Source organism: Spizellomyces punctatus (assembly GCF_000182565.1).
Source record: "Spizellomyces punctatus DAOM BR117 chromosome Unknown supercont1.7, whole genome shotgun sequence".
Classification (NCBI taxonomy): domain Eukaryota; kingdom Fungi; phylum Chytridiomycota; class Chytridiomycetes; order Spizellomycetales; family Spizellomycetaceae; genus Spizellomyces; species Spizellomyces punctatus.
Genome location: NW_015971543.1, coordinates 1,107,440 through 1,133,432, shown reverse-complemented (window position 1 = coordinate 1,133,432; position 25,993 = coordinate 1,107,440). Strand labels below are relative to the sequence as shown.

General features: G+C 48.1%; 11 protein-coding genes across 12 annotated transcripts; 7 read left to right on the top strand and 4 right to left on the bottom strand.

The window, feature by feature from the left end:
• Nucleotides 1-877: 877 nt before the first annotated feature.
• On the top strand, nucleotides 878-6,486 carry SPPG_09220 (uncharacterized protein; the record flags this gene model as incomplete). The annotated part of the gene is made up of 21 exons (XM_016757377.1): nucleotides 878-1,019; nucleotides 1,077-1,157; nucleotides 1,221-1,451; nucleotides 1,510-1,617; nucleotides 1,691-1,829; nucleotides 1,892-2,103; nucleotides 2,170-2,370; nucleotides 2,438-2,452; nucleotides 2,520-2,635; nucleotides 2,712-2,744; nucleotides 2,808-3,056; nucleotides 3,131-3,317; nucleotides 3,385-3,726; nucleotides 3,800-3,877; nucleotides 3,956-4,367; nucleotides 4,431-4,542; nucleotides 4,613-5,036; nucleotides 5,098-5,196; nucleotides 5,262-5,329; nucleotides 5,394-5,667; nucleotides 5,723-6,486. 21 exons carry the CDS (start codon nucleotides 878-880, stop codon nucleotides 5,740-5,742), a joined length of 3,543 nt encoding a protein of 1,180 aa, XP_016608469.1. The 3' UTR covers nucleotides 5,743-6,486.
• Nucleotides 6,487-7,860: 1,374 nt separating this feature from the next.
• Nucleotides 7,861-8,845, top strand: SPPG_09219 (uncharacterized protein). Its single transcript, XM_016757376.1, has 2 exons — nucleotides 7,861-8,352; nucleotides 8,410-8,845. The coding sequence occupies exons 1-2, from the start codon at nucleotides 8,011-8,013 to the stop codon at nucleotides 8,734-8,736; spliced, it is 669 nt and encodes a 222-aa protein (XP_016608468.1). The 5' UTR covers nucleotides 7,861-8,010; the 3' UTR covers nucleotides 8,737-8,845.
• Nucleotides 8,846-8,998: 153 nt separating this feature from the next.
• On the bottom strand, nucleotides 8,999-10,298 carry SPPG_04749 (uncharacterized protein). The gene is made up of 5 exons (XM_016752982.1): nucleotides 10,128-10,298; nucleotides 9,780-9,910; nucleotides 9,517-9,668; nucleotides 9,317-9,445; nucleotides 8,999-9,253 (listed from the first exon to the last, which is right to left on the bottom strand). Exons 1-5 carry the CDS (start codon nucleotides 10,164-10,166, stop codon nucleotides 9,123-9,125), a joined length of 582 nt encoding a protein of 193 aa, XP_016608467.1. The 5' UTR covers nucleotides 10,167-10,298; the 3' UTR covers nucleotides 8,999-9,122.
• Nucleotides 10,299-11,051: 753 nt separating this feature from the next.
• SPPG_04748 (uncharacterized protein) lies at nucleotides 11,052-13,007 on the top strand. Its single transcript, XM_016752981.1, has 4 exons — nucleotides 11,052-11,340; nucleotides 11,432-11,693; nucleotides 11,796-12,455; nucleotides 12,523-13,007. The coding sequence occupies exons 1-4, from the start codon at nucleotides 11,237-11,239 to the stop codon at nucleotides 12,790-12,792; spliced, it is 1,296 nt and encodes a 431-aa protein (XP_016608466.1). The 5' UTR covers nucleotides 11,052-11,236; the 3' UTR covers nucleotides 12,793-13,007.
• A 17-nt stretch (nucleotides 13,008-13,024) lies between these two features.
• On the top strand, nucleotides 13,025-13,893 carry SPPG_04747. Of its 2 annotated transcripts, XM_016752979.1 has the most exons (5): nucleotides 13,025-13,226; nucleotides 13,287-13,347; nucleotides 13,424-13,504; nucleotides 13,582-13,728; nucleotides 13,810-13,893. In XM_016752979.1, exons 1-4 carry the CDS (start codon nucleotides 13,054-13,056, stop codon nucleotides 13,651-13,653), a joined length of 387 nt encoding a protein of 128 aa, XP_016608464.1. In that variant the 5' UTR covers nucleotides 13,025-13,053; the 3' UTR covers nucleotides 13,654-13,728; nucleotides 13,810-13,893. The 2 variants fall into 2 exon arrangements, with proteins under 2 accessions (XP_016608464.1, XP_016608465.1); XM_016752980.1 differs by having other exon boundaries at nucleotides 13,582-13,893.
• SPPG_04746 (uncharacterized protein) lies at nucleotides 13,545-15,849 on the bottom strand. The gene is made up of 6 exons (XM_016752978.1): nucleotides 15,725-15,849; nucleotides 15,593-15,665; nucleotides 15,252-15,467; nucleotides 14,665-15,194; nucleotides 13,860-14,604; nucleotides 13,545-13,801 (listed from the first exon to the last, which is right to left on the bottom strand). The coding sequence occupies exons 1-6, from the start codon at nucleotides 15,746-15,748 to the stop codon at nucleotides 13,767-13,769; spliced, it is 1,623 nt and encodes a 540-aa protein (XP_016608463.1). The 5' UTR covers nucleotides 15,749-15,849; the 3' UTR covers nucleotides 13,545-13,766.
• Nucleotides 15,850-16,018: 169 nt separating this feature from the next.
• On the top strand, nucleotides 16,019-17,497 carry SPPG_04745 (translation initiation factor eIF2 subunit beta). Its single transcript, XM_016752977.1, has 5 exons — nucleotides 16,019-16,183; nucleotides 16,246-16,695; nucleotides 16,760-16,905; nucleotides 16,970-17,112; nucleotides 17,177-17,497. Exons 1-5 carry the CDS (start codon nucleotides 16,139-16,141, stop codon nucleotides 17,350-17,352), a joined length of 960 nt encoding a protein of 319 aa, XP_016608462.1. The 5' UTR covers nucleotides 16,019-16,138; the 3' UTR covers nucleotides 17,353-17,497.
• On the bottom strand, nucleotides 17,364-19,430 carry SPPG_04744 (uncharacterized protein). The gene is made up of 8 exons (XM_016752976.1): nucleotides 18,879-19,430; nucleotides 18,736-18,816; nucleotides 18,472-18,670; nucleotides 18,306-18,411; nucleotides 18,171-18,231; nucleotides 18,093-18,105; nucleotides 17,752-18,035; nucleotides 17,364-17,688 (listed from the first exon to the last, which is right to left on the bottom strand). Exons 1-8 carry the CDS (start codon nucleotides 19,372-19,374, stop codon nucleotides 17,513-17,515), a joined length of 1,416 nt encoding a protein of 471 aa, XP_016608461.1. The 5' UTR covers nucleotides 19,375-19,430; the 3' UTR covers nucleotides 17,364-17,512.
• Nucleotides 19,431-19,703: 273 nt separating this feature from the next.
• SPPG_04743 (uncharacterized protein) lies at nucleotides 19,704-21,086 on the bottom strand. The gene has a single exon (XM_016752975.1). The coding sequence runs from the start codon at nucleotides 21,047-21,049 to the stop codon at nucleotides 19,910-19,912; it is 1,140 nt and encodes a 379-aa protein (XP_016608460.1). The 5' UTR covers nucleotides 21,050-21,086; the 3' UTR covers nucleotides 19,704-19,909.
• On the top strand, nucleotides 21,080-22,718 carry SPPG_04742 (lysosomal Cystine transporter). The gene is made up of 8 exons (XM_016752974.1): nucleotides 21,080-21,264; nucleotides 21,324-21,403; nucleotides 21,472-21,478; nucleotides 21,534-21,636; nucleotides 21,701-21,906; nucleotides 21,968-22,015; nucleotides 22,089-22,223; nucleotides 22,288-22,718. The coding sequence occupies exons 1-8, from the start codon at nucleotides 21,175-21,177 to the stop codon at nucleotides 22,402-22,404; spliced, it is 786 nt and encodes a 261-aa protein (XP_016608459.1). The 5' UTR covers nucleotides 21,080-21,174; the 3' UTR covers nucleotides 22,405-22,718.
• Nucleotides 22,719-22,811: 93 nt separating this feature from the next.
• On the top strand, nucleotides 22,812-25,967 carry SPPG_04741 (uncharacterized protein). Its single transcript, XM_016752973.1, has 14 exons — nucleotides 22,812-23,211; nucleotides 23,267-23,366; nucleotides 23,425-23,519; nucleotides 23,588-23,776; nucleotides 23,840-24,013; nucleotides 24,074-24,235; nucleotides 24,298-24,489; nucleotides 24,560-24,794; nucleotides 24,850-25,014; nucleotides 25,074-25,297; nucleotides 25,372-25,458; nucleotides 25,519-25,659; nucleotides 25,726-25,761; nucleotides 25,828-25,967. Exons 1-14 carry the CDS (start codon nucleotides 22,864-22,866, stop codon nucleotides 25,846-25,848), a joined length of 2,169 nt encoding a protein of 722 aa, XP_016608458.1. The 5' UTR covers nucleotides 22,812-22,863; the 3' UTR covers nucleotides 25,849-25,967.
• The last annotated feature ends 26 nt before the right edge of the window (nucleotides 25,968-25,993 follow it).

Genomic DNA, 25,993 nt, shown 5'->3' with positions numbered 1-25,993 from the left:
TTGCGGAGCAGCAGTAGCAATCTTTCAAATTGCTCCTCGAACGCAATTTTGTCGTCTGATGTGAAGCCAGCAGCCTTGCCGTACTTGTTGCTACTTCGTTTTCCACCAATTTCTTTGCCCGCTCCTCGTGGTAGGTAATCTTCTGGTTCAAAGGTCAGACTCTCATCTTCGCTTTTGGTAAAAGACGTTGCAGAATACACCTAGGTTCGCCCTCCAAGGCGCATCGTTGCCTTTCCGAGTAGGATGCAGATTTGCGACAGACATCAAACGATTACTTTCACTCGATTGTGCTCTGTCCGTACTTGTTGCTACGTTCGTTTTCCACCAATTTCTTTGCCCCCTCCTCGTGGTAATCTTCTGGTTGAAAGGACAGCCTCTCATCTTCGCTTTTGGTAAAAGACGTTGCAGAATACACCTAGGTTCGCCCTCAGCCTTGCTCCAAGGCGCATCGTTGCCTTTCCGAGTAGGATGCAGATTTGCGACAGACATCAAACGATTACTTTCACTCGATCGTGCTCTGTCCGTACTTGTTGCTACGTTCATTTTCCACCAATTTCTTTGCCCCCTCCTCGTGGTAATCTTCTGGTTGAAAGGACAAGCTCAGCGAGCCGCAGCTTCTCATCATTCGCTTTTAGTAAAAGACGTTACAGAATACACCTAGGTTCGCCCTCAGCCTTGCTCCAAGGCGCATCGTTGCCTTTCCGAGTAGGATGCAGATTGCGACAGACATCAGACGATTACTTTCACTCGATCGTGCTCTGTTAAAGATGGCTGCAGTCCTTCTCGCTATAAAAGTCCGCTGGATGCGAAGGCCTCTCTCCCTTCAACTGTCTCAATCAATCACCGGAACCTGTCAACATTCCTTTTCGTTCGAGGCATGCTCTTTGGGGCTTCATTTCATGCTGTAAAGTGCCTGTCACTTGGCACTTTGTTGCTCGCAGTTCCGGCCTTTGTCCATGGCCACGATGTAGATTCGTTTGACTTCACCGTAGCTGTCAAACGCCAAAATCGCCACTATGGTGAGATTTGCCTCCTATCAAGTGATGCAAGTTAGAGCTCATTGTCTCGTACGTTAGATGTGGTTGCCTTGGAAGTTCCGATCGTTTATAATGTATACGGGGATCATGACCCGAATGGTTTAATGTTCGCTCTCAAAGGTAATTTTGCTAGTCCGGTATTCCAGTCACAATTCTGCGAAACTTATAGCGCTTGTTTAATAGAAAACGAGGACGCTCTTGAACGCTACGCTCATTCGTTCGTTTCGCCGGATCCGTTGATTCCCTCAGCAAAAGCACCGCGGGTCGAACTCAATCCCCTCGTCCGCCCACTTGTGCTCCGCTGCAACTTGCATGATACCGTCACCATCGTGCTGGAGAACAAAATCAGGAAGCATCCTGTAGGGATGCATGTGGCATTAGATGGACATGATGTTAAATCTGATGGATCTGCGGGTAAGTACTTTCAAAATTCCCCGCTCAGCAGCCCGTGCTGACCCTTTCTTATTATTAGTCGGCCGCAATCCACCGTCTTTGGCTCCTCCTGGCGGTAAATATACTTACCACTGGAAATGCAGTCACCAAGGGGTATTCCACATCGGCGATGCCGGAAATCTCGGAGGTACGTCTTAAGGGCTGCGATTGCTTCTAGGATCGGATTCTTACTCAATTGAACAATCACATTGTTTTTCCAGGCACGGAGAATGACACCAATTTGCATGGACTGTTTGGCGCTCTCATCGTGGAGCCTTACGGTTCCAGGTGGACAGATCCGCATACTGGGGAACCCATTCGTGATGGGTTAACTGCCGATATCCATCCCCCTAAACCCCCGTAAGTACCAAAAGTGGCAAGGCGCCTCAACTTCATTCTCTAACAGTTTATAACTCCTCCAGTGGATTCGAGAACTTCAAGGCAAACTTCTTTGACGAAGAACCGGAACTTCACCACCCCACCGCTTCGTTTCGGGAGCATGTGACAATCTTTCACGATGAGCCTGAGATTCGATTTGGTCGTACCCTGACGGAAAGCCCATGCGGTCCCAACAAATTTGTAACGAACCACGCCCAAATTAATGCCAAAGAGGAAGACGCCGTGCATGCAATCAGTAAGCATCCGGGATTACCCAGTCCAATATTTTCGGTTACTTAATCTTTTGTCTGCTTCACCGTAGACTATCGTTCCGAACCACTTCGTAATCGTCAAAGCGATGTCTTCGATCGCATTAAAGCTGGAACTCTGGAAGTACCCGTGTACGGCGAAGAACAGCATCATTCTTCGTGGATGCATGGTGATCCTGGCCTTGTTTTCTTCAACTATGCTGGCGATCCTGTAAAGTTCCGCGTTGTCCATGGTGGTGTTAGAGAGACGCATGGTAAGCTAGTATTACGCAAACGCTTGAAGAAAAAACATTCATAACTAATACGGCTTTGCTGTGCTAGTTTTTCACTGGCATGGTTTGTTTTATGCTTTCTCGGCGTCAACGTACTTCGATGTATTATTCATGTACTTTGCCTCTTATAGTCCATCAATGGTATGCCGTCGATGGCAAAGTGGACAGTCCGATCATTGATTCCTTCTCATTGTCCCCGCAATGGGCAACGACCTTTACGGCCTTATATGGTGCAGGATCCCGCCTGGTGTGTTGAAAACCAGATGATTCCTTTTGCTGATTTTCCTTTTTCTAATGCCTCTCTCTCTCTGTCTGAATTTTAGAAAAGTATCGGCGATGCGATCTTCCATTGCCACGTATGTCATGTTGTATCTTCCCGGTGCTTAAACTCTTGAACTTATACATATCTCTTCCTCTAGTTGTATCCGCACTTTACTCTTGGAATGTGGGGCATTTTCCGTACCTTTGATACTCTACAAGACGGCAGTTTGACCTATCCCAACGGAAAGCAAATTCTGCCTCTGCGGGTTCTACCGGACCGTCAAGCCCCGCCAAACCCCACACTTGACCGCCCCGGATTTCCCAATTTCATTGCTGGTAAAATTCACCAGAAGTCGCCGCGAGTCCCTTGGCCTACGGAAATGTGGGGTCCCATACCGGAAGGATCCGTAAGTTATCTTATCCATTTTCAAAAACCAATCTCACAACCAATCTCGCAATTCACCTCTTCCATAATTTTCAGGACTTCCGACCTGCGACCGAGAAGGAAGTTAACGCCATGAACAGAGATCCGCAACCTGGAAGCACCTTCACTCTCATTCCGACACCTAGACAGAATTTTGTGGACAGGGGCATCCCTGTACGGGAAGTGGCCCGCAACATATCTGCTCTGAACCGAAATATTCTGTTCAATAGATTTGGCTGGCATGGTGCGGAAGACGTGTACTGACATGGCTTTCAGTACTTTGTTTGCGTACTTATTATCTCTCGTCGCAGACCCCTCAGGTCATCTCTATCAGCTGGAAGAAGAAGAATTCGGCGATCGCAACACCCCGACACCCTACGATCCCTTCATCATGCGATCGAACAAGGGTGACGTCTTGAGAAATACTTTGAAAAACAAATTCGATACTTTTATTCCCGGGAATGCCTTTGATCCGCCCTTTCCCGACTGCCCGGCGCATCCGACCGAAGGCGAAGTCGGCATCCATGTACACCTGGTCAAATTCGATGTCCTGGTTTCTGATGGCGCTTCCGTTGGATGGAACTATCTGAGCGGTCCTCGCTTTGGAAAATTCCTTATCCATAGGTGGTGGGCTGATGAAGAGTTTGGTCATGGTGAGCATTTCTGCATTCAGAGTCGTGTTTTGGTAGTATGAGGACTCTTCTAATGTCAGGTTGCTTTTCCTAGTATTTTTTCACGATCATCTCTTTGCTAATTTTCGGCAAAAGAAGGGGTTGTATGCACTGAACTTGGTTCAGCCTTTTGGTAAGGACACAAATTCTACCTCCTCAAGAGTTGGGGGGAGCGGAAGGATTAATTGATCTCCCTGCATTCCTTTAGGAGCCACCTGGTTTGCCAACGACAATCTCAACCGACCTATTGTTACTGGCGTCCAAGCAGCCATCAAAACAAGAGAAGGCGATTGGTACCGCGAAGTTGTCCAATTCGTCGCAGACTTCCATCCAGCCTTCAACAGACACGGACTGCCGCTGAACCCACCTAACTTCCCAGGCTCGGACCAAGATCAGGGTATCATGCTCGTTAACTACAAGAGCGAACCACTCCGAGAAAGAATCAAGGAGTTCCGTAGGAAGAATAACGGACGAGATCCTGACCCGAGCATTTTGTTTTCATCTGATCCCTTTGGTGATCCCTCCACGACGGTTTACCAATCGTATCCGAACGATACTATAAGGTTGCGTATCGGCCAGGGATCGCATGAGGAGTCGCATAGCTTCAATGCTTACGGTTTACGGTACGCCATATGCGGTCGTATCTATTCTTATTCTTCAGTTCTAAGATCTCTTCCCGTTCTTAGCTGGCACGATCTCTTCACCGACCCTAATAGCCGACTTGTTCAGCAACAGATTCTCGGAATTTCAAAAGCTTTCACAAAGATCGTTGAACCTGTATATTCTCCAGGAGATCATGTAAGCCGTGAAGGATGTGATTGCACCGCCTGCCGTGTTGTTTTCAAGGTTACCGACCCCTTTGTACTAGATGCTCTATTGGCGTGCAATTGACGATACCTGGCTCGGATGCTGGTCACTTCTGAGAGTGCACGACAAGGAAGTACCAAACCTCCCTACCTTACCTTCGAATCCGAGACCCTTCGCGAAGCAACTGCCCAGCCAACAGAAACCGGACCCTAAAAAGCATAGGGAATATCGTGTAGTGGCCGAAAGCCGGCGCATTGATTATACGGAAGGCTTTCTGGGGCAAAATCGAATTGATCCCTTTGGATTGATTTATCGACTGGAGGCATATAAGGAACCTGGGACCACAAAATGGATCGAGGTGAAAACGGACAAGGATAAGAATCCGGAGCCTTTGGTTATTCGGGCGATCGAAGGGGAATGGATTACGGTTTGGTTGACGAACAATATTAACCCTGATCTAAAAGCTGAGCCCAACCGACCGGAAGGTATGCTGACTTCCGACCGCAACTCGCATATCGTCGGGACCTAAGTCGTTATATCCTACAGTTCCCGTTGATTTGAGGAGTTATCGCGAAGTATCCCCGCGGGTTTCTATTCACGCCGACATAGTCCTCTTCGATACCAGAGTGAATGACGGGACGAACGGTAAATACCATGTCTGTTTACCCGTTAATAGAGTCAACATCTCCTCTGATGCGGGCCTCTTTTAGTGGGCAAAAACGGGGATCAAACCGTTGCAAATGGTGAGACGCGCGCTTTTACATGGTTTGCTGACCAGGTATGTGTGCCCCAGTCGCATTTGTTTTCTAAAGCGTCTTGCTGACACGGTGTGCAAAATATAGTTCTACGGCAGCCCCATTCTATTGCAAGATCAAGCAGACTTCCGTAACCATCGGCATCACGGTCTCATCGGCGCGCTGCTGGTGGAGAAGGAAGGCTGGATTCCCAGCACTTGGTATGGAGCGGAGGCGACACTGACGAGGACATTTGACGCTCCACAATTCCACGATCAAGATCTTAGGTTCCAAGCTACCGGCGGAGCAATGGGATTCCATCCGTCTTTGGAAGATGATGAGATATTTGAGATGGATGAGCATGTTGTTATGCTTCAAGACGGTGAGTACGCATTGCGGATGCATGGAAAATACTGTGGTTCAAAGTTGTTAATTAGTACAATTGCCGATATTTTAGGTCTACGACTGTTCCATGACGGTGACCCCGAAAAACCGGTCGCCGACTTTGACCCAACACCCCCACGACTGAACGAGGTGGACGTGATGAACGACACCGCCAACGGAAGACTAGACGCGTCTCAATATCCCAAAGATCACCTCCACAATGTCATCAACACCTTCCCGCTGAGCACTAATCCTTGGCTCGAGGAATGGTGCGACATCCGTAACAACAACGGCTTCAAGGATGGTAAATGGCCATCGGAGGCCGGGGAAATAGACAAAGACATTGACCAAATTTGCCATCTTGTCCGGTCACCCTTGAGCGGTAGTCCCAATGGAATCGATCCCGAAGATCAGGGCCAGAAAGGACTCAATTACAGGTCGGCTCCTACGTTTGATCCAGTGTGGCTTACACCTGACAATCCGCCCACTCCCATTTTCCATGCAACTCGGGGAAGACTTCAATTGTTCCATATGGTCGCTTCGAATGATAAACCCAGAGCAATTTCGTTGCATGTACATGGACATGTGTTTTCTGAACTGGAAAATGCCGGTGCGGTTGCGACCGGTGTCGACAATGCCATCAACCCTGGTAGGACCGAGACTTTTCTTTTCCGGGCAGAGGAGGTCGGAGATTGGGCTGTGAGGGCGGGTAATTTAAGGTAAGCTCGTCAACAATGCTCATTTACATGCTGATGATTTCCTGGGTTTCTTATTTGCACTCTATTGCAATCTCAGGTCCCACGTCGTGGAAGGCATGTGGTCCATCCTCAGGGTGAAAAGGGGTGATGAAAGCCGCATACAAATGGCGCGCGTCAGCGGTGCTGCCAATGTGAAAGTCGGCGCATGGCTTGGGATCTTGGGGACCATCGTGGCGACTTTTTTTAGCTTGCTTTAGTGGGGTGAAAGAGGATTAGGGAACTGTTTACATTTTTGATCTTTCATTGGATATTACTGGTATAATAATATTTGTGAGTGGCCAAAGTGCGGGAATCAAAACTCTTGAAGGAAAGTATATACTAGCGTCAATATCCGCACCACAAAGTGCCAAGAATCGCCTTTTCGAGTTTTTTGGCGCTTTTTGAGGAAATATCTGAACAGACCTACTAGCGGTTCAGCCGATTCCGGTTGTCTGGTGTGTTCTCGCTCAGCTTCAAGACCGAGAGGTGACACCGGCAGATTTAGGTAACTGAGGAAAACCTCGAGGAAATGCAAGAAACCACAGACAGATAGATGAATGGATGAATGAAAGATATATGATAACCCTTAAAACAATCTTTTATCACACAACAATATATTCCAGTAGCGTAATCGACAGGAAGAACTTCTAACGCCAAGACCGTGTCCCATCCTGAATATAATCGTTATGCCGTCCAAGTCCCGTTCGGAATATCTCTTCTCCGACTTGGTCCCCATACCACCCCACCCACCGCTTCCATCCCAATTGCCGTACCCCCGTATAAAATCTATACCCAAACCATCCCAATACCTTCCCAATAACCCCTAAATAACTCCCAATATCCAACTCCATTCTTTCAGAGTCGTAAACGAGTTGCCCGTTTATCTCCCCCTGTGGAAAAGGATCGCGCTGTTGGAATTCGGTGTTCAAGATGTGTGTGTTCGGTTAAGAAAATGTTGAGTTCCTGTGCGAGAGAAAGACTCAGTACAATGCTTATGAAAAGTAATCCAAAAGTACTCGTTTGTTTACCTGCCATCCACCACCTATCCGCACCATAACACTATTTCTGACCAAGCGACAGAAACATTGCCTCCGCAGCGTCTCCCCAAACCAGTATCGAGATCCAGGACTGCCTCCTCTTGGTAACTTCCCAGCAACGCCTCGATTACTCCCCGGCGCTGGCTCAAGAATGTCTCATTGTTAGCCTTCGCGCGCAATTTTGGTGCAACGGCGTTGCGAGACCTTGGAACGATGCATTGCAATCAGAGGCCAGGGCGGACAAAAAGCTATCGTACGTCCAGGTCGTCAAAGGTTGGTCCTCGATGAGGGCCGAAAGGTGACCCAAAACGTCCCACTGCGTAAGCTGAACAGGATGTGGTTACGTAAGCTCCGCGCGTGAGGCAACGCGAAAACGCGTTCAAACAGCAGAGGGTCTCTCACGCCGTGACGGCAGAACGCCTTCGCTGTGCTGGGCCCAGGTCTTTGTGGCCGTCGGAAAAGAGAAGCGATACGACGTATCTGCTGGCAACGCTATCATTTGCAGTCTTAGCATGTGGGGCGCCGGCGGTATCCATCAACGGCCAATGTTCAACTAAATAAAGCTACATGCCCGTCCGGGCTTTTGTTGCTCAAGGTGGGGTTGGTGCGGAACGAGCGCTGACCACTGCGCTGCCGGTTGTCAGCTCAACTTTGGAAATTGCTGGACCTCCACGAGCAGTAGGACGAGTGCGATCACACGCATCACAACAACATCAACATCTCGGATCACCTCGAATTCGAAAATTTCAACCACCAACGCCACGACGACTTCCACCGCCAGAACCTCAACGAGCAAAACCTCTACAACTACTTCAAGCCCGACCACAGCACCAGGATTTGCCGGAACCCAAACCCGGCTTCCTATTTCCGCGCAAACGACCCAAATACTACACCTTAGGGTTCGCCCCCGTAAGCTATCTTTCTTGCCTGCTTCCAACCAAACTCGCAGCTCACCTTTTGTTCCAGGACTTCGGGGTAATGAGCGAAGGCACGAAGCCGCACTGGAACGTTAACAATGCGACTGAAACAACCCTTTGGGAAAAGTATGGGAAGGAATGGTGCGGCCTCGAAGTAGAAGTGATTGACCCCGCCAATCCCTCGCGCAAATTCATTCTCCGCATCGTCGATGCTTTCAATTGGCCTGGAATGAAAAAGGGCGATATTGATACTATGATTGTGGCATGGGAAAGATTAGCCGGACGACCGGCTGTTAATAAGCTGGATGTCGCGCAGTGGCGCTTGACTGGGACGAGGAATCCGCAGTATGCGTTTAAGGGTAGAGGAGATACCTAGATGGGTTCTGATGCGTTGCGTATAGAGATAGACTAGTGAAAGACAAATATACAGTGTATCAATTTGATTGCTGTGGTATCCGGGCTGCATGGCCCTTACAGCGCACCGAGTATTGGCCCATGGCAGTTGTGCGCTCGCGTAGGACGTTCGCGCGAAGCGATCAGAGCTTTCTGCGCTACACAACAATGAGCGGAATTTCCAACGCTTCACATCTGGCTGGCCAAGAGTTCATAACCATGAACGACATCCTCATAGACGACAATATCTAAATGATCAAGAGGGGTGTATTGGGGGACGAGGGATGCAGGAGCTTTTATAATACAACCGGCCGATCCTTAACCGGCCGCTTCAGGAGTATTCTTTCATCTAAAACTAATGCTGGACAATTACGCCGACTTCTCGTCTTCCTTTTCCTCCTCCTTCTTCTCCTCGGCTTTCTCTTCCTTTGGTCTCCCGTCTTTTAGACTGGCATTGATCTTTTGCGCCTCCTCAAATGCTTCCTTGAACTTGTTCGCGTCTGAAAGAAATTCACTGTCAACCAGTGCAAATATAAAAAGGAGCCAGTGAGGTCAAAACTTACTTTCAGAGTTGGCGAACCGGATGGCCAGCAGCTCATGGGACGGCTCTCCCTCCGACACGTCCGCGAGAGTACTCCATACCCATGAGCGATCTGACCCGACATTTGACTTGAGTTCCATCTCTGGGGTGACTGGCGACACCTTGCGGTTAGCAAAATGTTTGACCCGGCCATTCATTTTGCGAGATGACAGTCTAACTCACTATAGTGATTGGCACAAATCTTATGGGTCTTTTCGCGGCGCATGAGAATGCGGATCTTCCCGCTCTCCTTGTGCTTCAACAATTTCACGTCACCCGTACCGCGCTCCTTCCACTCATTGCCAGCTTTATCAAAACGGAAGAGCTTTGACCGCCTAAATAAAAGGAAGCATGCTAAGAATATTTTCACCCAAACCAAAGTAGGCAACTTCAATTCTGTGTATAAGCTCAAAGCTATGCTCCCCACCACGCTGCTCTCAACTCACATTTTAAAAGTTGTTTCCTCATCTTCCTCAAGAGTCTTGATCTCCTCCAGCTGCTCCAATTTCACAACAGGCTCAAAGTGCACATCGGTAGAGGGCGCAACTTCTTCCTCTCCCCCCTCTTGACCTTCTTCCTAACAGTACAAGAAGGCTATGAGCAACACGTCCAAATAAACCCGGATCTCGTGGCAGTCTCATGCAGCCAGTAGCCAGTTGCAGCAGTACGTCGATACTGGCACGATCCCCGTCCCGCTGCCACGCGCCATGTCATAGGGACGCAATCTTCGTACGGCCATCGTCCATGATCCACATGTACCATCCCCAACCGGATCTCTGGCGAATTTTTCCTACCTTCTTCTCAACGGTGGGTTGGTTTTCTTGGTCCGCCATAACTGCTAATAACTGATATTGTGTCTATCGACGGGCTGGCTGCGGATGGATGGATGGATGTATGGGATGGATGGATGGCTATTGCGAAATGCGACCCTCTGAACGCGGCAGACGGACGGATGACTCATCGCCCACCTTTCACGTCACATCCTTTCAGCATACCAAAGGAACGGAGAAGAGCATTCCTTGCTGCATGTTCATCATACAGCTTCCCACAATGGGTTTGGAATTTGTATAGTCGATGGCGAAAGAGTGATTGTCAAAATAGGATATAACTTGTATCCAACATGTAGTTCCTTCCACTTTTTCTCGCTTTGTGACCCGTGGGTCTAGCTCCCCTACTTTGCTTGAGACGACGACGCAAGCAATGCAAACCTGCAGAGCATGGCTCAAACATCATTGCGACATACATAGGGCCCGTCTCTGATAAATTATGGATGCTAACTGATAAGAGAATGGATGTATCTCGGCAAGAAGTTTCACGGCTGGATGCTTGCTTATTCTGGATACTCTGTTGGGTCCCTTCCAAGGTGTTCAAATCGTTGCATGTACTTTGCTTTGGCCAATGCACGACAGCACTGGAGCCGAAATGAACCCTCTCTTTAGTTGGCCAACAATACGATATATGCTGTCAGCGTCACAACCATGTGCCCATATTCCTCGGGTCGGCCAGCCAACCCCTATCCAATTGCATTGCTGTCGAAGCGTTCCCCTTGGCTGTTTTGGCTGAACGGTTTTCAACTCTTTACCACAGGCCCCATCGCACGTACAAAAGGGCGGTGAAATGGAATCTTTTGTGCTGCACCTTCGCCCCAAGCCGATATCTCTCGGTCTTCCTTATCTCATCACTTATGCCAAGCCACATCAACGCGTGTTCCATCAAAGCGTCCCCCCGACCTTGGGATTCCTTCCCCACCAAGATCGGTGAAGCAGGACGGACAAAGGGCGACCGGGGAAGCACAGCAGCTGAGTTCCTAGCTGATGAAGGATCGCCTCTTTCTCAACTATATCGAGGGGGCTAGCTGGCTTTTGAAGAGCATCATTGTGGTCAACTGAAACGTGGCACCAACATGAGCATTACAATTCTCCCAATGCGGCTGACGCTGCTGACTCTGCCAAAAGAATCTCTGTCATGCGTCATGCATGCCATGGTCAAGAATCTGTACTTTCGAAGGTAGAGAATTCTACCTTCTGTTCAAGAAGGGTCATGGGTTTTGCCAATGATCTACTGTAGGACTGACCAAGCTGCGACACTTTCGCCTTAGAAAGGATACTTTCTTCTCCTATACCGAGAACTCTCTTGAAGTTTCTATTGTTGCAGATGTCGAAACAGCCGCCAACGATTTCCCCACTCCAGCCATTTGCCCCGGACTGGTCATTTGCCCAGATCCTTTTCGGGCACTACAAATCGACAGCGACACAGGGCTAGACAACTCTGCGAAGCGAATCAACGAAATATCGGCTCCTCTGGCGAAGGCGGGAGTCAGCATCTTCTATTTATCAACTTATCAGACAGATTTCGTCTTTGTGAGTGCCCAACAAGGAAGTCGCTGATCACGCCATTCCCTTCTGCCACGTGCGTGGGAAATCGGTGCTGAAGATATAAATCACTGAACTGCCTTCCTGCAGGTAAAAGAACGACGGATGTCCCTCGTTATCTCCACCCTTCAAGCCAGTGACTTTGACTTCATGGACCTCGAATCTTTCCATTTTGATCACTCTCCACCATCCACCCCAAGTGTCACAGCCCCTTCCACCCCGAGCTACGGATTTAATGGCACGACGCCTGCAAATGACGAGGTGGCAGCAAGTCCCCCTGCGGACTCTGTTTCGTCATCACCAACTCGAGCGGATGCTTGTTTCAATGATCTGAACAATGGCAAATTCTTGGCTCGAAAAATCATCCCACGATATACCCTTCGGCTGGTTGGCCTTAACCGAGAATATGTAGATGCGTGGGCGATAAAATTGATTCGGATCATATTCTACCCTGACCTGATACCACACGCAGAAAACGTAGAGCAATCTGCTGGAGGCACTGAAAGATTCTTCAGCTACACTGCAACTGAGGAGGGTATCTCAATTGTGGCTGACGACCAAGTCCTTGCGGAGTTTCCGGAGCACTTTTTGAATATGAGCACGACACCAAAACCTCTGAAATGCATTCAAGTTGATCTGACTGATTATGGGTTGGACCGATACGGGATTGTCTACTCTATGGCCGATCCGTTGTCCAGCTGCGGCATTAATTTATTATATCTTAGTACATATATGACAGCCAACATTCTGGTTAGTGTACCGTTTTCCTGGTTGAAGGGGCTCGCCCTTTGCTAAGCAGAGGATGTCAAACATATAGGTGAACGCGAAAGACTTGCCTAAAGCAATCAAAATATTGGATGATGTGGTGCAGCGAGAAGTAGCGGATAGGGAACGACGATCTGCCGATTCGGAGGACTCTACTTCTACTGACGGGGTGAACGAGAGTGACGAATCGCTCTTCGATGATGAGCGTAGGACCTCAGTAACACGAACTTTGTGCCTAAATGATTATACTGAGCCTGCTGCTGCGAGACAGAGCAACGAATGGGTACGAATAGATGGCTTGCAACTGCACGGTGAAGGGTGAAGCTGCATGGCTATTCAACGATTAATTGGGTCGGTGGAACACCAAAATCTCACCAAGTTGGGATAACATATAGACATTCAAGGAGATGAGGAGTATGCTGTCAAGAGACGAAAGCTTTGAGAATTGCGCAAGGGCGGTAGCTTAATTTTATTTTGTAACATTTTTTTATACACTTTCAATACATATTCAACGTCCGACCGTCTGGACACGTAGCGTAAATATTCACACACAGCATGTCACGACCAGCATGTATCTGTCACAATGGAACCAGTAGTCCGCGCATTACGAGGAGGCATCGAGAAACTTGATGAGGACTTGACCTTTCTCGAAGGGAAGCTCGACGCGGAGTTCTCCGCACCCGCTCGTAGTTCCTCTCGACAACGCCAACCAGCGGATGTACCCAGTCCCACCAAACTACTTCGAACTATTGAGCGGTAGCTTGAGCATTGTATGAGATCATGCCATGTGCCATTCTAATTCCTATGTATGTCAAGGCTGGAAAAAGACATAGTAGCATTACAATCGAACGCAGAAAAAGTCACACAAGCAAAAAAGGTATGTCAGATCAGCATTGTAAATAACACCTGCAACGACACCTTGGGGCAGCATGAGCTGATCGCTAAGCCACCAGTGGTTCGTTGAGGAAACGCACCGAAAATTGGCCATCAATGCGGAACTATTAGAGCGATTGTCGTTTGGGGTTCAGGTCGAGGTGCGCTGCGCAGGCCTTCGCAAGGATGTTCTTCCATTGTCGCATTGATTTATTTATTTCGGATTTGGTTACGTTAGCCCGACGACGAAACTGCAGGATCGAAAGAGCGCTTTGATCACCTCGCAGCTGCGTTCAGCGCTGCTCATTAACACACGCCGTTTTTCATACTACGGCCCACACGTCGGTCACTAACAATATACAGACCGACACTTGGTGCTATAGTGGTATGCATTTTTTAAAAATTACATTTATACAGAATCACTTATTCGTGCCGTTTCTCCATGTTCGATACGATATCTGTTCAGCATGAGGTTAGCAATAATATAAACAAATGCTCACCAACAAATACACATACCTTCAAATTTGTTAATATGTCTGATAAACCACTCGCCCACTCTGCGGCCTTGCTTGCTTTCCGCAATGTAAATCAAATCTTGTTTGAGATAAAAGTCTAAATCGGTTGTAGGGCCAAAATCTCCTTCAAGCACGCTTCCGCTTTCGTAACGCCTTTGTCTCGTCTTGTGCTTGAATACCAAGAGTTGTGTCCGTACTTCATCGACGGGGAGATCTAAGAAAGCCGCCAACTTTTCAACTCCGAGGGTAGTGTAGAGCTTGAGGAATGATCGGATGGTAGGCACCAGGAGTTGAGTGCGGACTTCCGCCATGAAGATCCTCTGCTGATGGCGGGTTGGTTCGTGCGAAGCATTGACCGCAACTTCGTAGTCCGGCGGGACCGGTGAGATGAATTTGGGGCAGGCAAAGTTGAAGAGCTCTTCGAAGGTTGGCAGACCCTCTTCGCCTCGTTGCATCTTCATCGACTGTTCACCGTATTTTTCCCTCATCGTTGTGTGCACATTTTCGTCAATACGTTGGGGCGAGAGGGCCACACACATCGCCAGAAGAGCGTACATTTGTTCGCTTTTCTTTGAAATGGCTTCAAACTGATAGGATCGGGTGTGGTACTGCTTCGTTCGCGAAACAAAGAGGAGGATATGGGCAAATGCCTTGATGGCATCCGAATATCTTCTCATCATCATATACGCAAATCCAACGTAGTAGTAGGTTGTGACATGGCACGCCGTAACACGAGCAAACAAACCCTTTATGGTGTTGCATGAGTAACAATAAGGTGGAAGTTAACAGTATACCAGCCAAAATACCTTTTTGTTGAGCTCGACATTCTCCATGGTCTTCAAGGCAAGGACATAGTCTCCTAGCAAGCAATGCACACGCAGGAGTCCGATGATTGAGAAATAGCCGAGAAGCCTGTACAAAGGACGGGATCCAAAATCGCCAGCCGCCTCCAGCATATCCCCTCCGTTCTTGCTAACAAGCAACTGTTCGTTGATGCGCGACTTTTGAATCAACGAATAGAGCACATTCAGCACATTGTGGACGTTCCAGACGTCCGGTCGCTCTTTCAAAAGCTCGATCTCGATCTCACTCTTGTTCTTCACTTTGCTTCGGTACATGCAGAAGGACTGAAACTGGTAGATGAATTCATCGATAATATCCCACAGCCATTGGTTAGGGAGCTCAAGATCACTCGGTTCCGTCGATGAGTTCAAAATGTAGTTAAATAGGTCGCAGTAGTTGCTGTAGGACGCGATGCGGTCTTCGATGGTTGGTGTCATTTTTGAGTAGATGTGGCGGTAGTACAACTCCTTATACAAAATCAAGAAAACAGGATCTAAAATAGATTTTAGGGATGATGGAATCTGAAACCAGTCAGCATTTGAGTGCGCACCATCGTTCACAAGTCCGGCAATCGCCTCTGGGTCTGGCCATGCGGTCTTCGGATAGAACTTTTCTGTGAGTTTGTTCCACCCATTTTCGTAAATCGCGTGGAGATCCCAGACATTCCGCTCGGTGACATTTCGGTGAAAGTGAAGGATGAAGTTACGGACAAGCTCAGGGATCTGGATTTCCGGCGCAAAAGCGGGGAGACCTTCGGTTTGATAGTCTATTTGGAATAACCAAATTAGAAATGAAGCCAAGCTGCCATGCTGTCACACCTTGTCCCCACAGTGACTCCCAAAGTGACTCCCGGCATTCGCTGCAAAGCCTGCTGTAAGCCCACCAACCCACCTATTTCCTCTTCGGCATACTCGTCACCCGCATATACTGTTGGCAGCTCGACCTCGTCGGCGCGGACTTCATCCTAAAAATACAGAGATCTCAGCGACTTGCAAGCAACCTGAACAAGCCAGCGTCCTCTACCTCGTCATATGGTTCTTGGTACATATTGACCTCTTCGCAGCTGCTTTGAAGAGTGCAAAGTTCTATATGATCCCAGGCCGCCAAAACTTGCCAAATGCCCAAGTCTTAACCAGTGGTTTTTTCCTCGAACCTGACAACTGCTTCTGGCCATCCTTAGCAACGAATGTGTGTCATACATTCGAATCCACGTTTACATCCGGATAAGTGCATTATATCCAAGAATATAGCATCAGATGAGTCATTTAACGCTGATTGGATCTGGCTCTACCGCAGTCAAGGGAATTGGAACAGAAAAGCGACTTTTGGACTTCCCCACGGCATTCTTGGAAATCGTTTTTGACAAGATTTTTTTAAGCATTTCTGATTTCCTTGACCGACATTTGTCTTTTACTTGTCGCTAATTAGCTTTCAAAAATGTCGTTACATGACGAGAAACCAGAGCAGGTGGAGGCGGAGAACGTAAGTCTTCGAATGTGTTCTTATTTTGTTGCAAACAAATTCTCACACACTTGCCAATGTAGTTCGACTTTGGGTTGAAGAAAAAGAAGAAGAAGAAGGCCGTGCCAGACTTTGAGGAGGTCGCCGCTGCTGAGACGGAAACTGCTGCACCTGAAGCAAGCAACGGTGCTGAGGCAGGAGAGGGTGACGAGGATGCAGTACCAGAAGGGGACGACGCTGGGAATATGTTTGCTGACTTGAAAAAGAAGAAAAAGAAGAAGAAGGTGACTTTGGAGGGTGAGGAACCAGCACAAGAGGAGGGCGCTGAAGGTACAAAGTCGGAAGCCTTCGACTTTGGAGAGAAGAAAAAGAAGAAGAAGAGGCGACCGGATCTGGCCGAATTTGAAGCACAGCTGAGAGAGGGTCAAACGGGAGAGGACGGGGCAGAGGAAGAGGGAACAGAAACTAGCGGGGCGAAAAAGGAGGGTGATGATACTTGGCAAGGAAGTAACCGTGACTACACATACAATGAGGTGGGCATGGATTGCCCAGGACGCGCATAGCGGTTCATTATGCTGATTTGTAATGTCTATGCAGCTATTATCCCGAGTCTTCAAAATTCTGCGCCAAAACAACCCCGAACTAGTAGGAGATAAGAAACGATACACCATTGCACCACCTCAAGTTATGAAAGAAGGAACAAAGAAATCGGTGTTTGCAAACGTCGTTGACATTTGCAAAAGGTATACTGCATACGTGTACTATTAGATCCTGAGCATATTGTTGACTTTGTCTTGATTTTACAAGAATGCATCGTCAACCCGACCACGTCATTCAGTATCTTTTTGCGGAATTGGGTACTACCGGTTCCATTGATGGTAGTCAAAGATTGGTCATCAAGGGGCGTTTCCAGCAAAAGCAGATTGAAAACGTTCTTAAGCACTATTTCAGTACGTACATTGGAGTTTATCGGGTTGCACTCAAGATCGTGACTAACCCCTTTGCGGCTTATAGTGGAATACGTGACATGCAAGACCTGCAAGTCCGCTGATACCATTCTCACAAAGGAAAATCGTCTGTTCTTTCTGCAGTGCGAATCCTGTGGATCAACGAGAACTGTCTCGGCCATTAAGACTGGTTTCATGGCGCAGACAAGAGATGCCAGGAAGGCTGCCCGTGCAAATGCATGAGCCAAGTAGGGTTAGATACAGGAGTGAGCCATGCATGTATGAATATAGTATTTGCATCATCCACCATACGTCAGTCGTTACAGAAATTCCAAAAAGCGCAGCATTCTCCGGTAATAGGTCAGACTCACGGGAGTATTCTCCTCCGAGAAGCAGAACATTCCTACATGATAAATATTTGATTCATGTCCATATATCTAGCGCTACTCAACTGCGGCTTCTGAGTAAACCTATTTTGGAGGATCGTTCGGATCTCTTGTAGCAGTTGCCCATACGTGGGTGAGTGATACTGCGATAGAGCAGTTGTGAAGCCATATGTCATGGCTCCTGTGTCAGCACCTAGAGAGGAACATGTCAATATGATGTATTACTGCTCGCTATCTAAACAATTTCAAAACACACCTTCAATGTGTGCATCAGCACTCGTTTGTCGATCTTTGCAACCACTGAACATGACCACATCCGCAAATTGGTTCCCTTTCGTCTGCTCCCGTTGTTCTCGCGATGGGCCCGAATTTGTCAAGGTGCTTGCTGCTTTGAACAAGCTCATTCCGGCACCGATTATGCCACCCTTGAGCAGCCCCTGTCCAACATCCATCGCCACCCCACCTAACCTCGATGCTGCAGTCTTTTCCTTCAGACGTCCATCCGGTAAGTATATAAAAGGCAAGTCAAGCGCGGAACCACTTCAAGCATCTAGTCAGCTAAAATCCTGTCGCCAACGAAAGTACGTATATGCATACCTGTGACAACAGTCTATATTCGAGCCGAAACGCACGATTAGCCAACTGCCTGTACAGACTAGCACACAGGAGACCCACCGAACAGGGCCGTCAGACGGACACCAGGTGGCAAAGCCCTCACTAAAATCATATTCATTTCCTGTGCGGGGATGGTTCACGATTAATGACTTTGTCTCACAAAGTACTTTCTGATCGAATATTGACGATCTTTACATCATCGACGATCATGCCTGCTTTGGCATAGTCTTCTGGGCAAATGGTCTCATCCACTCCGTCTGATTCATCACCATCCAGATCTTGAGTTTGAGATCCATGACCGCTGCAAGACAATTGAGAATCATTTTGTGATGCGGCAGTATGTGGATGCAGCCAGTCATACCTAAAATGGAAGAACAATGAATCCCCAGCCTTAGAGCCTCGAACCAACCATTGCATAGCCTGGAGTATATTCTGCCGGGTAGGGCGCAGATGCCAATTGCGTTGGTCATCTGTCAAGGTGAGCATTGTCTCGGGTGTATCTCTGAACCCAAATTTTGTGATCAGAAAGTTCTTCATGTTCCGGACATCATTAATGCAGCCTGGAGAGTACATGTCATCAATAAATTGTCCATCTAACTATCAAAGAAGTTTGTGTTGTGCCTACCTTTCAATTCGCTCCTGGTTCCAAAGTAATTTACTCCCACCAGTAGCGCTTTTTTGTTTCCCGTGCAACTGGAGAGGTACCCTTTACAAAAATGCAACATCAGTAAGAATGCGATGGAAACGTTGCGTTTTCGCAAAGGTTACCCGCAGTTTGCTGAAAATATTGCTGCGGCGGTTGAGCCCAGTTTACTTGCTGTTGAGGCCATTGGGGGGGAGGCTGTGGAGGTCGGTGTTGCACCACCGACTCGTAGGGTCCGGCTGGTGGAGGCGGCATTGACGGGGGAGGATAGTTTGGGATGGGTGCGCCATTCATTCCAGGAGCTGGAGCATTCGAGCTGGGAGTTCCAGGAGGGGTGTACGGTGGTAGATCCTCAGTATTCCGTGGCGGGAGGGCTGGCGGTGGATAAGACGACGGCGGGCCATATTGCTGCTGTGGTTGATAGTACGGCTGGTGACCAGGAGGTCGATAGAAGGGCTGCGAAGAAGATGGATAAGGATAACCTTGCGGTGGTTGAGGCGGATAGCCTTGAGGTGGTTGCGAATATTGAGGGTATGACCCTTGCGGCGGTTGAGAAATTTGCGGGTAAGGATAGCCCTGCGGTGGTTGCGACGGTCGACTGCCGTATTGTCCTGGATACATTTTCTTGGCCAAATGCGTGAACGATCTTGCCCAAATGTCAAACTTCGCACGGGCGGCTGATTCATCCCAAACCAGGCCTGTGGCTGTGCAAGCAATTAATGTGTATAGCCGGGCCACGTATTGTAGGAATTGAATTACCTAGATTTATTGTGACATCAACCTCACAAAGATAAACAAAAAGACGGGTCCAATATGCCGTGAAATGATTGGCATTTATTTATGCTGATTCTGATAAATGGGTCGTCACCGAGTGCTCTGACCGCATCGAGCAGGATATGCGTGCTCCTCAGCACGAGAGAAAAAACAACAGCTGGTAGAAGTCTGTAGTCAAAAGAATCAGTATTTTGATATCGGCATGCAGAGGATGGTGTTATTTCATAAAGCGGCCCACTTCAGTTATGCTACCACAACGTTTTCAGCAGACAACATGCAAATGATTATCATTCTCTGCCATTATATTTACATCAACCCGGTGTAGGTTGCATTGGGTATTAGCAAAATTGTGTGATGTTGATTATTGTAAAGGAATAGCCCATTAGTCTCCGGCAGGCCATCGCGTGACGTGCGTTGCTTGCTCGAGACTCTGCATCACATTGCTCGCTTCATAGTTGTTCCCCGCAACTTCCTCCATTGGTGTTTGCGGTTGCACATAAGGATGTTCTTCTGATATCCGTTCATGACCCACGAACCCCATCGCCGACGGTCCCATCGAGTTGCCCGTGTATGAGAAACTCCTGCGCATCAGCTTTCGAGAAGGTGGTGTCGCATCTACATTTCCACTTAGGTTAACGGATCGCTCATCCATGCGGATATGTTTGCGCCCGGGGGCTTCAATTCGCGCTTCCGAGCCTTCTGTTCCCAGTCTGGAGTGTGATGTCGAGGTTGTAGACCTCGAGCCGCTTCTCATCCCGGTTGAATCCAGCGCCCATCTTTCAAAAGCATCGTCATAGGCTCCCAAAGTCCGCTTTCCAATGGAGGAGGAATCTGTAGTGCCCGTCGGTGGAGTCGTATCCCATATTATACCGGTACTGTGAATAACTTCCGCGCCGCACACAGGCGTATCAATAACAACTTGAACAAAAGAGTCCTCAGGATCTGGCAAACCGGGAAGGAGAACATCCGCGCGTAGCTGACTCCAGAAAGAGGAGGCAGAAGAACGAGCTTCCTGCTGTCCTTCAGAGTCAACTGAGACGCTTGCGGGTTGGACAGGTTCGGAAAGGCCTGTAGATTCCGCGATTGGAGCACCACCCGAAAGTCCAGCCTGCGCGCAGCTTGGACTTGTCCGTCTTGTGCGCTCCATGGGAGCGTGTGCCTCGTTCGCTTGAACTGGCACGGTCTCGCCAGCCTCCTTCCGTCTTCTCTTGCGACGAACCCACCAGACTCGCACGACCATAGCAAGCCCAACAGCGGCAAAAATAGCTATAAGGAGAACCGCCAACGACAGACCATTTATTGAAACGAACGGGTTTTCAGAGTGGGTTGGGTTGTTGCTCGGCACTGTGTCGATTATGGTGCCGACATCAACGTCCCCAACTCCCTTCGCCTCATTCTCCGCTAACGTAGCGGTGGTATCTGGGATGAAGTCCACCTCGACCTCGCTCATTGTGATTTCCGCAGTGACTCCGGTAAACCCTCTGCTTTTCTCCACATTTCTTTGAAAAAGAATCCCGCGCATCTGCTGTCTTATCCGTCAAAGGCCCAAATGAAAATTGATTTGGGCGCGATCGCGCATTACTAAGGGCAAATAGTGTTTTCAAGACCAGCCGCCATGGCCTGAAGAATTTCATAACGCTGTTGGAAATGCCGTCAAACGAGGCCGTTTGGCCACTCCTTTCGCAGCTCATTGGTTGGGGCTACTTTGCAGCATGGAGCTTGAGCTTTTATCCTCAGGTGTGTTTCTCTATTGCCGTCTTCTAGGAGGTCAAGCACTGACAAGGGGCTGTTTGCAGCTTGTGCTCAATTGGCGACGCCGCAGCGTGGAAGGGTTGTCTCTTGACTTTCTTGCTTTGAACCTGTGGGGATTTCTATGGTATGCAGTAGGTCTTGTTCTGACTGCTGGTTGCTTATTATTAACCGAGTCCCAACGTCCTTCGCTAGCTACTCGGTACGTCGCTCACCTTCACACACTGACCGGCCGCTCCCTAAACTGCATCTTATAGATATACAACGTTGGCCTCTATGTGAATCGAGATAAATGGGGACTTGACAACAGCGTGCAATTGAATGACGTGGTCTTTGCCATACATGCCTGCATTCTTACAGGTACAGAGGATCATGCTTTATCAAAACATTGATTGGATTTCCTAACTCTACCTGCCTTATTCAGCCCTTACTGCTTTGCAGAGCTTTATTTATCACCGCTCTGAAGGGCAGAAAGTATCAATGCCCTCCGCATCATTCATCGTGATCACAGCGTCTACCGCATGCGTGGCAGGTCTCTTAGCCTTCAAAGGAATCATTCCCGCTTCATACTCTCTGTATTACTTGTCATACATCAAAATGGCCATCACCCTTATAAAATATGTACCACAGGTAGGTGATTATGCGTAGAAAACTTTTGAGGTGTGAAAGACTGAAACTCCATCAACATTAGGCCTATTTGAACTTCAAGCGCCAATCTACGGTTGGGTGGAGCATTGATGTGAGTAGTATAAGCCATTGTATCCCGAAGGTCACCCCTGTTAAATGTCATTGTTCATCTTCCCTGGTGATAGAACATCCTCCTTGATCTTACTGGAGGCGTGTTGTCAATGATGCAGAGTCTGATTGATGCCTCCGTTAGTGGCGACTGGTCGGATATTACCAAAAATCCAGTCAAATTTGGACTGGGCCTCACCTCAATGAGCTTTGTGAGTTGATTAGTATGACGGTTCATTCTCACCGGTGCTGATCTTAAAATTTTGTCATCATCAGGATGGACTGTTTATCGTACAGCATTACGTTTTGTACCGCAATCGCGTCCGTGGTTATGGTGGACCGAATGAAAGGGACGAAGTTGGCCCACTCTTGTCCGCGCCGGAGGAAGCGTAGGAAAAGATTTCCAGCTCCCGTATCTTCCCTACCTTGTTCGCAGCCCAAATCACAAAAGAGTTCAATCTGTGCGCACACACTCCAGATATCATGCGCGAAGCCAGTTTCGCATTCACGGTTGCTGCTCACTCCATTGGCTGAGTGATACCTGCCGCTGCGCTCGTCTCTCCTTCGCCTGGGCAGTCATGCAATCTCCTACTTCTTTATGTGTCTGTAGTATATAATCTAGGTCTGATAGGCACAATTACTTACTAAATAGAGCATAGGTAAATGGTTACCTTTACATAGGGCTCTCAACATTGGACTATCTGTTTTTATTTGGACCAGTGTGCCAGAACACCATACGGATCACGTGCACTTGATGGCATAAGCGCGGTGTGAACGGAGTTTGAGCCGTGGGAGCAGATCGTCGAAATTGCAAACGACAAGACGGTCGTCTTATCATCCAAGCATCTCAGAATGAAGGTCTTTGTGTCCAATGTTGATGGTCCTTTGGGACACAACGTCTCTCGGCTCCTTGCTACGACCGTTGTCGGTTCGCGCCGGGAAGAGGAACCCGAAGAAGAGGAAACCGACGAAAATGAAGACAGGCCAAAGGAGGAGAAACCAAAGGAGATCTACACAGTAGTGGGAACAATGACTAGGCGAAATGGAACGGCACCGGAGGAAACCGATGATTCGTTAGCCCATCAACTGGTCCCGATCGTGGAAACCGGTGATAAGAAGCGAGATGCCGTGCAAAAAGAGGCAATAGAAAAGTTTGCGATTGCTGGACAGAAACCAAAATGGGTTACAGAAACTGTTCCGGTATACAGTCCTGGCGATATGCTAGTCTTGTCTCTTATTAACATGAGTATGCCAGCGTGGAGACAGAACTCTGCTGAAAGAAACTCTTCTGTCCTGTGACGTGATCATTTACGACATCATCTCATGCTTGGATGAAGCTTCTTGGGCAATTGAAAGTATGTCAGAATGATGAACGCAAATTGGTTTTCTGTTGTGCTCATGTGCAGGATGCAGTGCTGGCGGAAGAGGCAGACAATTTTGCGGAGAAGCCCAAGGTTTTCATAGGAGTAACTAGCGTTATGACCTGGGCACGGACGAAAGTAGACGCAGTAAGATCAGCTCTTGCCTACTGCCTTCAGGCCTCTGTGGTCGTGATGAACACATGAATTGTTTCCAGGAGGACCCTGACGCTTTCCTCGCTGAAGACGATTACCGACGACGGAAACCTCACCCAAACTTCAAGTCCCACATTCTGGTGGAGAAGAATATTGTAAAACATGGGAAAAAGAGCGCCCTGAAAACATACGTAATCGCCGCCGGCCTAGTATACCACCCTGGTGACAGCATCTTCCATTTCCTGTTCAAGGTGAGGCCTTCCGATTCCGCATACTTTAATGACGACAAATCTTAACAGATTGCCGATTTGCAGTCTGCCTGGCACAATCAGGATCTAGTGTGCTATGGAGATGGTGATAATGTCATACCAACTATATCACTCGACGACCTGTCAAATATTATCGTCGAGACAGTGGAAACTACTCCCGCATCCAAGTATATGCTAGCTATTGACGACTCAAAAAATACTCTCTACGAGATCACAAAGGTCACATAAAGCATGAGACAGTTTGAAGATGCCATTTTCACTCATGCAGATTTGTACTAGGCGGTTAGTGATACCCTCGGCACCGGCAAAGTCAAAAAGCTTCCAAAAGAGGCGGCGCTATTAAATAAGGATTTGCCGCAAAGCGATTACGATATGCTGCTGGTCAATTTACGGCTAGATCCTGGGCATATTAAGGAGATGTCTTTCGAATGGAAATACGAGGTACAATCTATGTCTGTAGTTCCCTCGCCTTCCGCATCTTTTCTCACATTGAGAACTCTCAGAGCGGACTGGTCGAAAACCTCACGCAGTTCATCCAAGAATACAAATATGCGCGGGGACTTACTCCTCTGCGGATCGTCGTTCATGGTCCGCCAGCATCAGGAAAGACTTTCTACGCCAACAAAATAGCGCAACATTACGAGATCCACATCATTAATGTCGAGAAAGTGGTTGAGGAGGCAATCGCACGATTAGTGAGTCCAAGAACGCAGGATGGTGTAATGTTAGATCCTTTATTCACGCCCTAGTATTTCGCCTTTACAGGAACGACGAGCTTCCGGACGTCTTACTCCCGACGAAGCTGATGACGATATTGATGCTGATAAAGAGCTCTTCGAAGAGCTGAAAGAAGCTGCCCGAGCAAATAATGGGCGGTACCCGGAAGAGCACGTCGTAAATTTTGTACGAGAGAAACTGCGTTCTATGCCATGTCGGAATCAAGGGTACATATTGGATGGGTACCCGACTTCATTGGATGAAGCAAGGGAACTATTCAAGGGTATGCAGCTCACGGTGTTATCTAAAGACAACTTTCCTAATCGTTGAGCTTATAGCTGCCGACGATGACGATGCGAAGGAGGAAAGCAAAATTCCAAAGATAGATGAGCTCATCGGACCAGACAAGGTTATCTCCTTGGACGCTTCCGATGATGTTATCAAGGACCGCATCATGAACCTACCAGAGTCGGCAGTTGCAGGGACAAAAAATTCTGAAGACGGTAATGGATGACATCTTACCCGGGTTATTCCGCTTGATCTCTCATATTGTCCTGTACAGCATTGACACGCAGACTAGAAGAATTCCGTGCGAGCAACACTGACGAGAATACTGTGCTAAATTTCTTTGATGAGCTAGAAATTCATCCCATAATTATTTCGGTGGAGGCGAATGATGCGGATGCCGTGATGAGTATTGTCACGAAAACCATAGGGCGACCGCACAACTATGGCCCTTCGCCGGAGCAAATTGCGGAGAAGAAGCGATTGGCTGAGGAAGCAAAGGTGCGGATAGGAGCAGTATCTGCTGTTACAGTATATGATTCCTGTTTACACTTAATCATGTTCTTCATCTCAAGGCCAGAGAAATAGCAGCTGCGGAAGAGGAACGACTAAAGAGGGAAAAGGAGGAGGCTGAAAGACAGAGCAAAGCTGTAGCCGAATGGGTAAGTTGTTGGCGCAGCGGTTAGTTTGATATGGGGTACTATTCTAACGGTGCTTGGCAGAATTTAAAGCTCGAGGAAGTTCGCAAGCAAGAACAAGAAGTTCTCGAGGCCCAGTCTGTACCACTCCGCAACTACCTCATGAAATATGTTATGCCGACATTAACATCAGGGCTAATTGAAGTGTGCAAAGTGCGACCTGAGGTGAGATCCATCCATATAGAGCTCATCAGCACACAGAACGAGGATCTGATATGCTTTCATTTACAGGATCCCATTGACTACCTCGCAGAGTTCCTTTTCAAGGTAAGGCCATGAAGGCATAGACAAGCAGATAAATCCTGCGGCCTAATATCCATTCCATCTCTGCAGCACAACCCTGGAAATGCGTGAAAAGCATGCAAATGTCTTTTGTAGAATTGTCTGTAAAACACTATTGTTGATATCCTTGATAATTCAATTGGCCTGGTTGCTAGCGTAAGCGTGGCTTGGATTGCCATGGCAATAACACACTCTCGCCCGATTTCATTCCGACGTC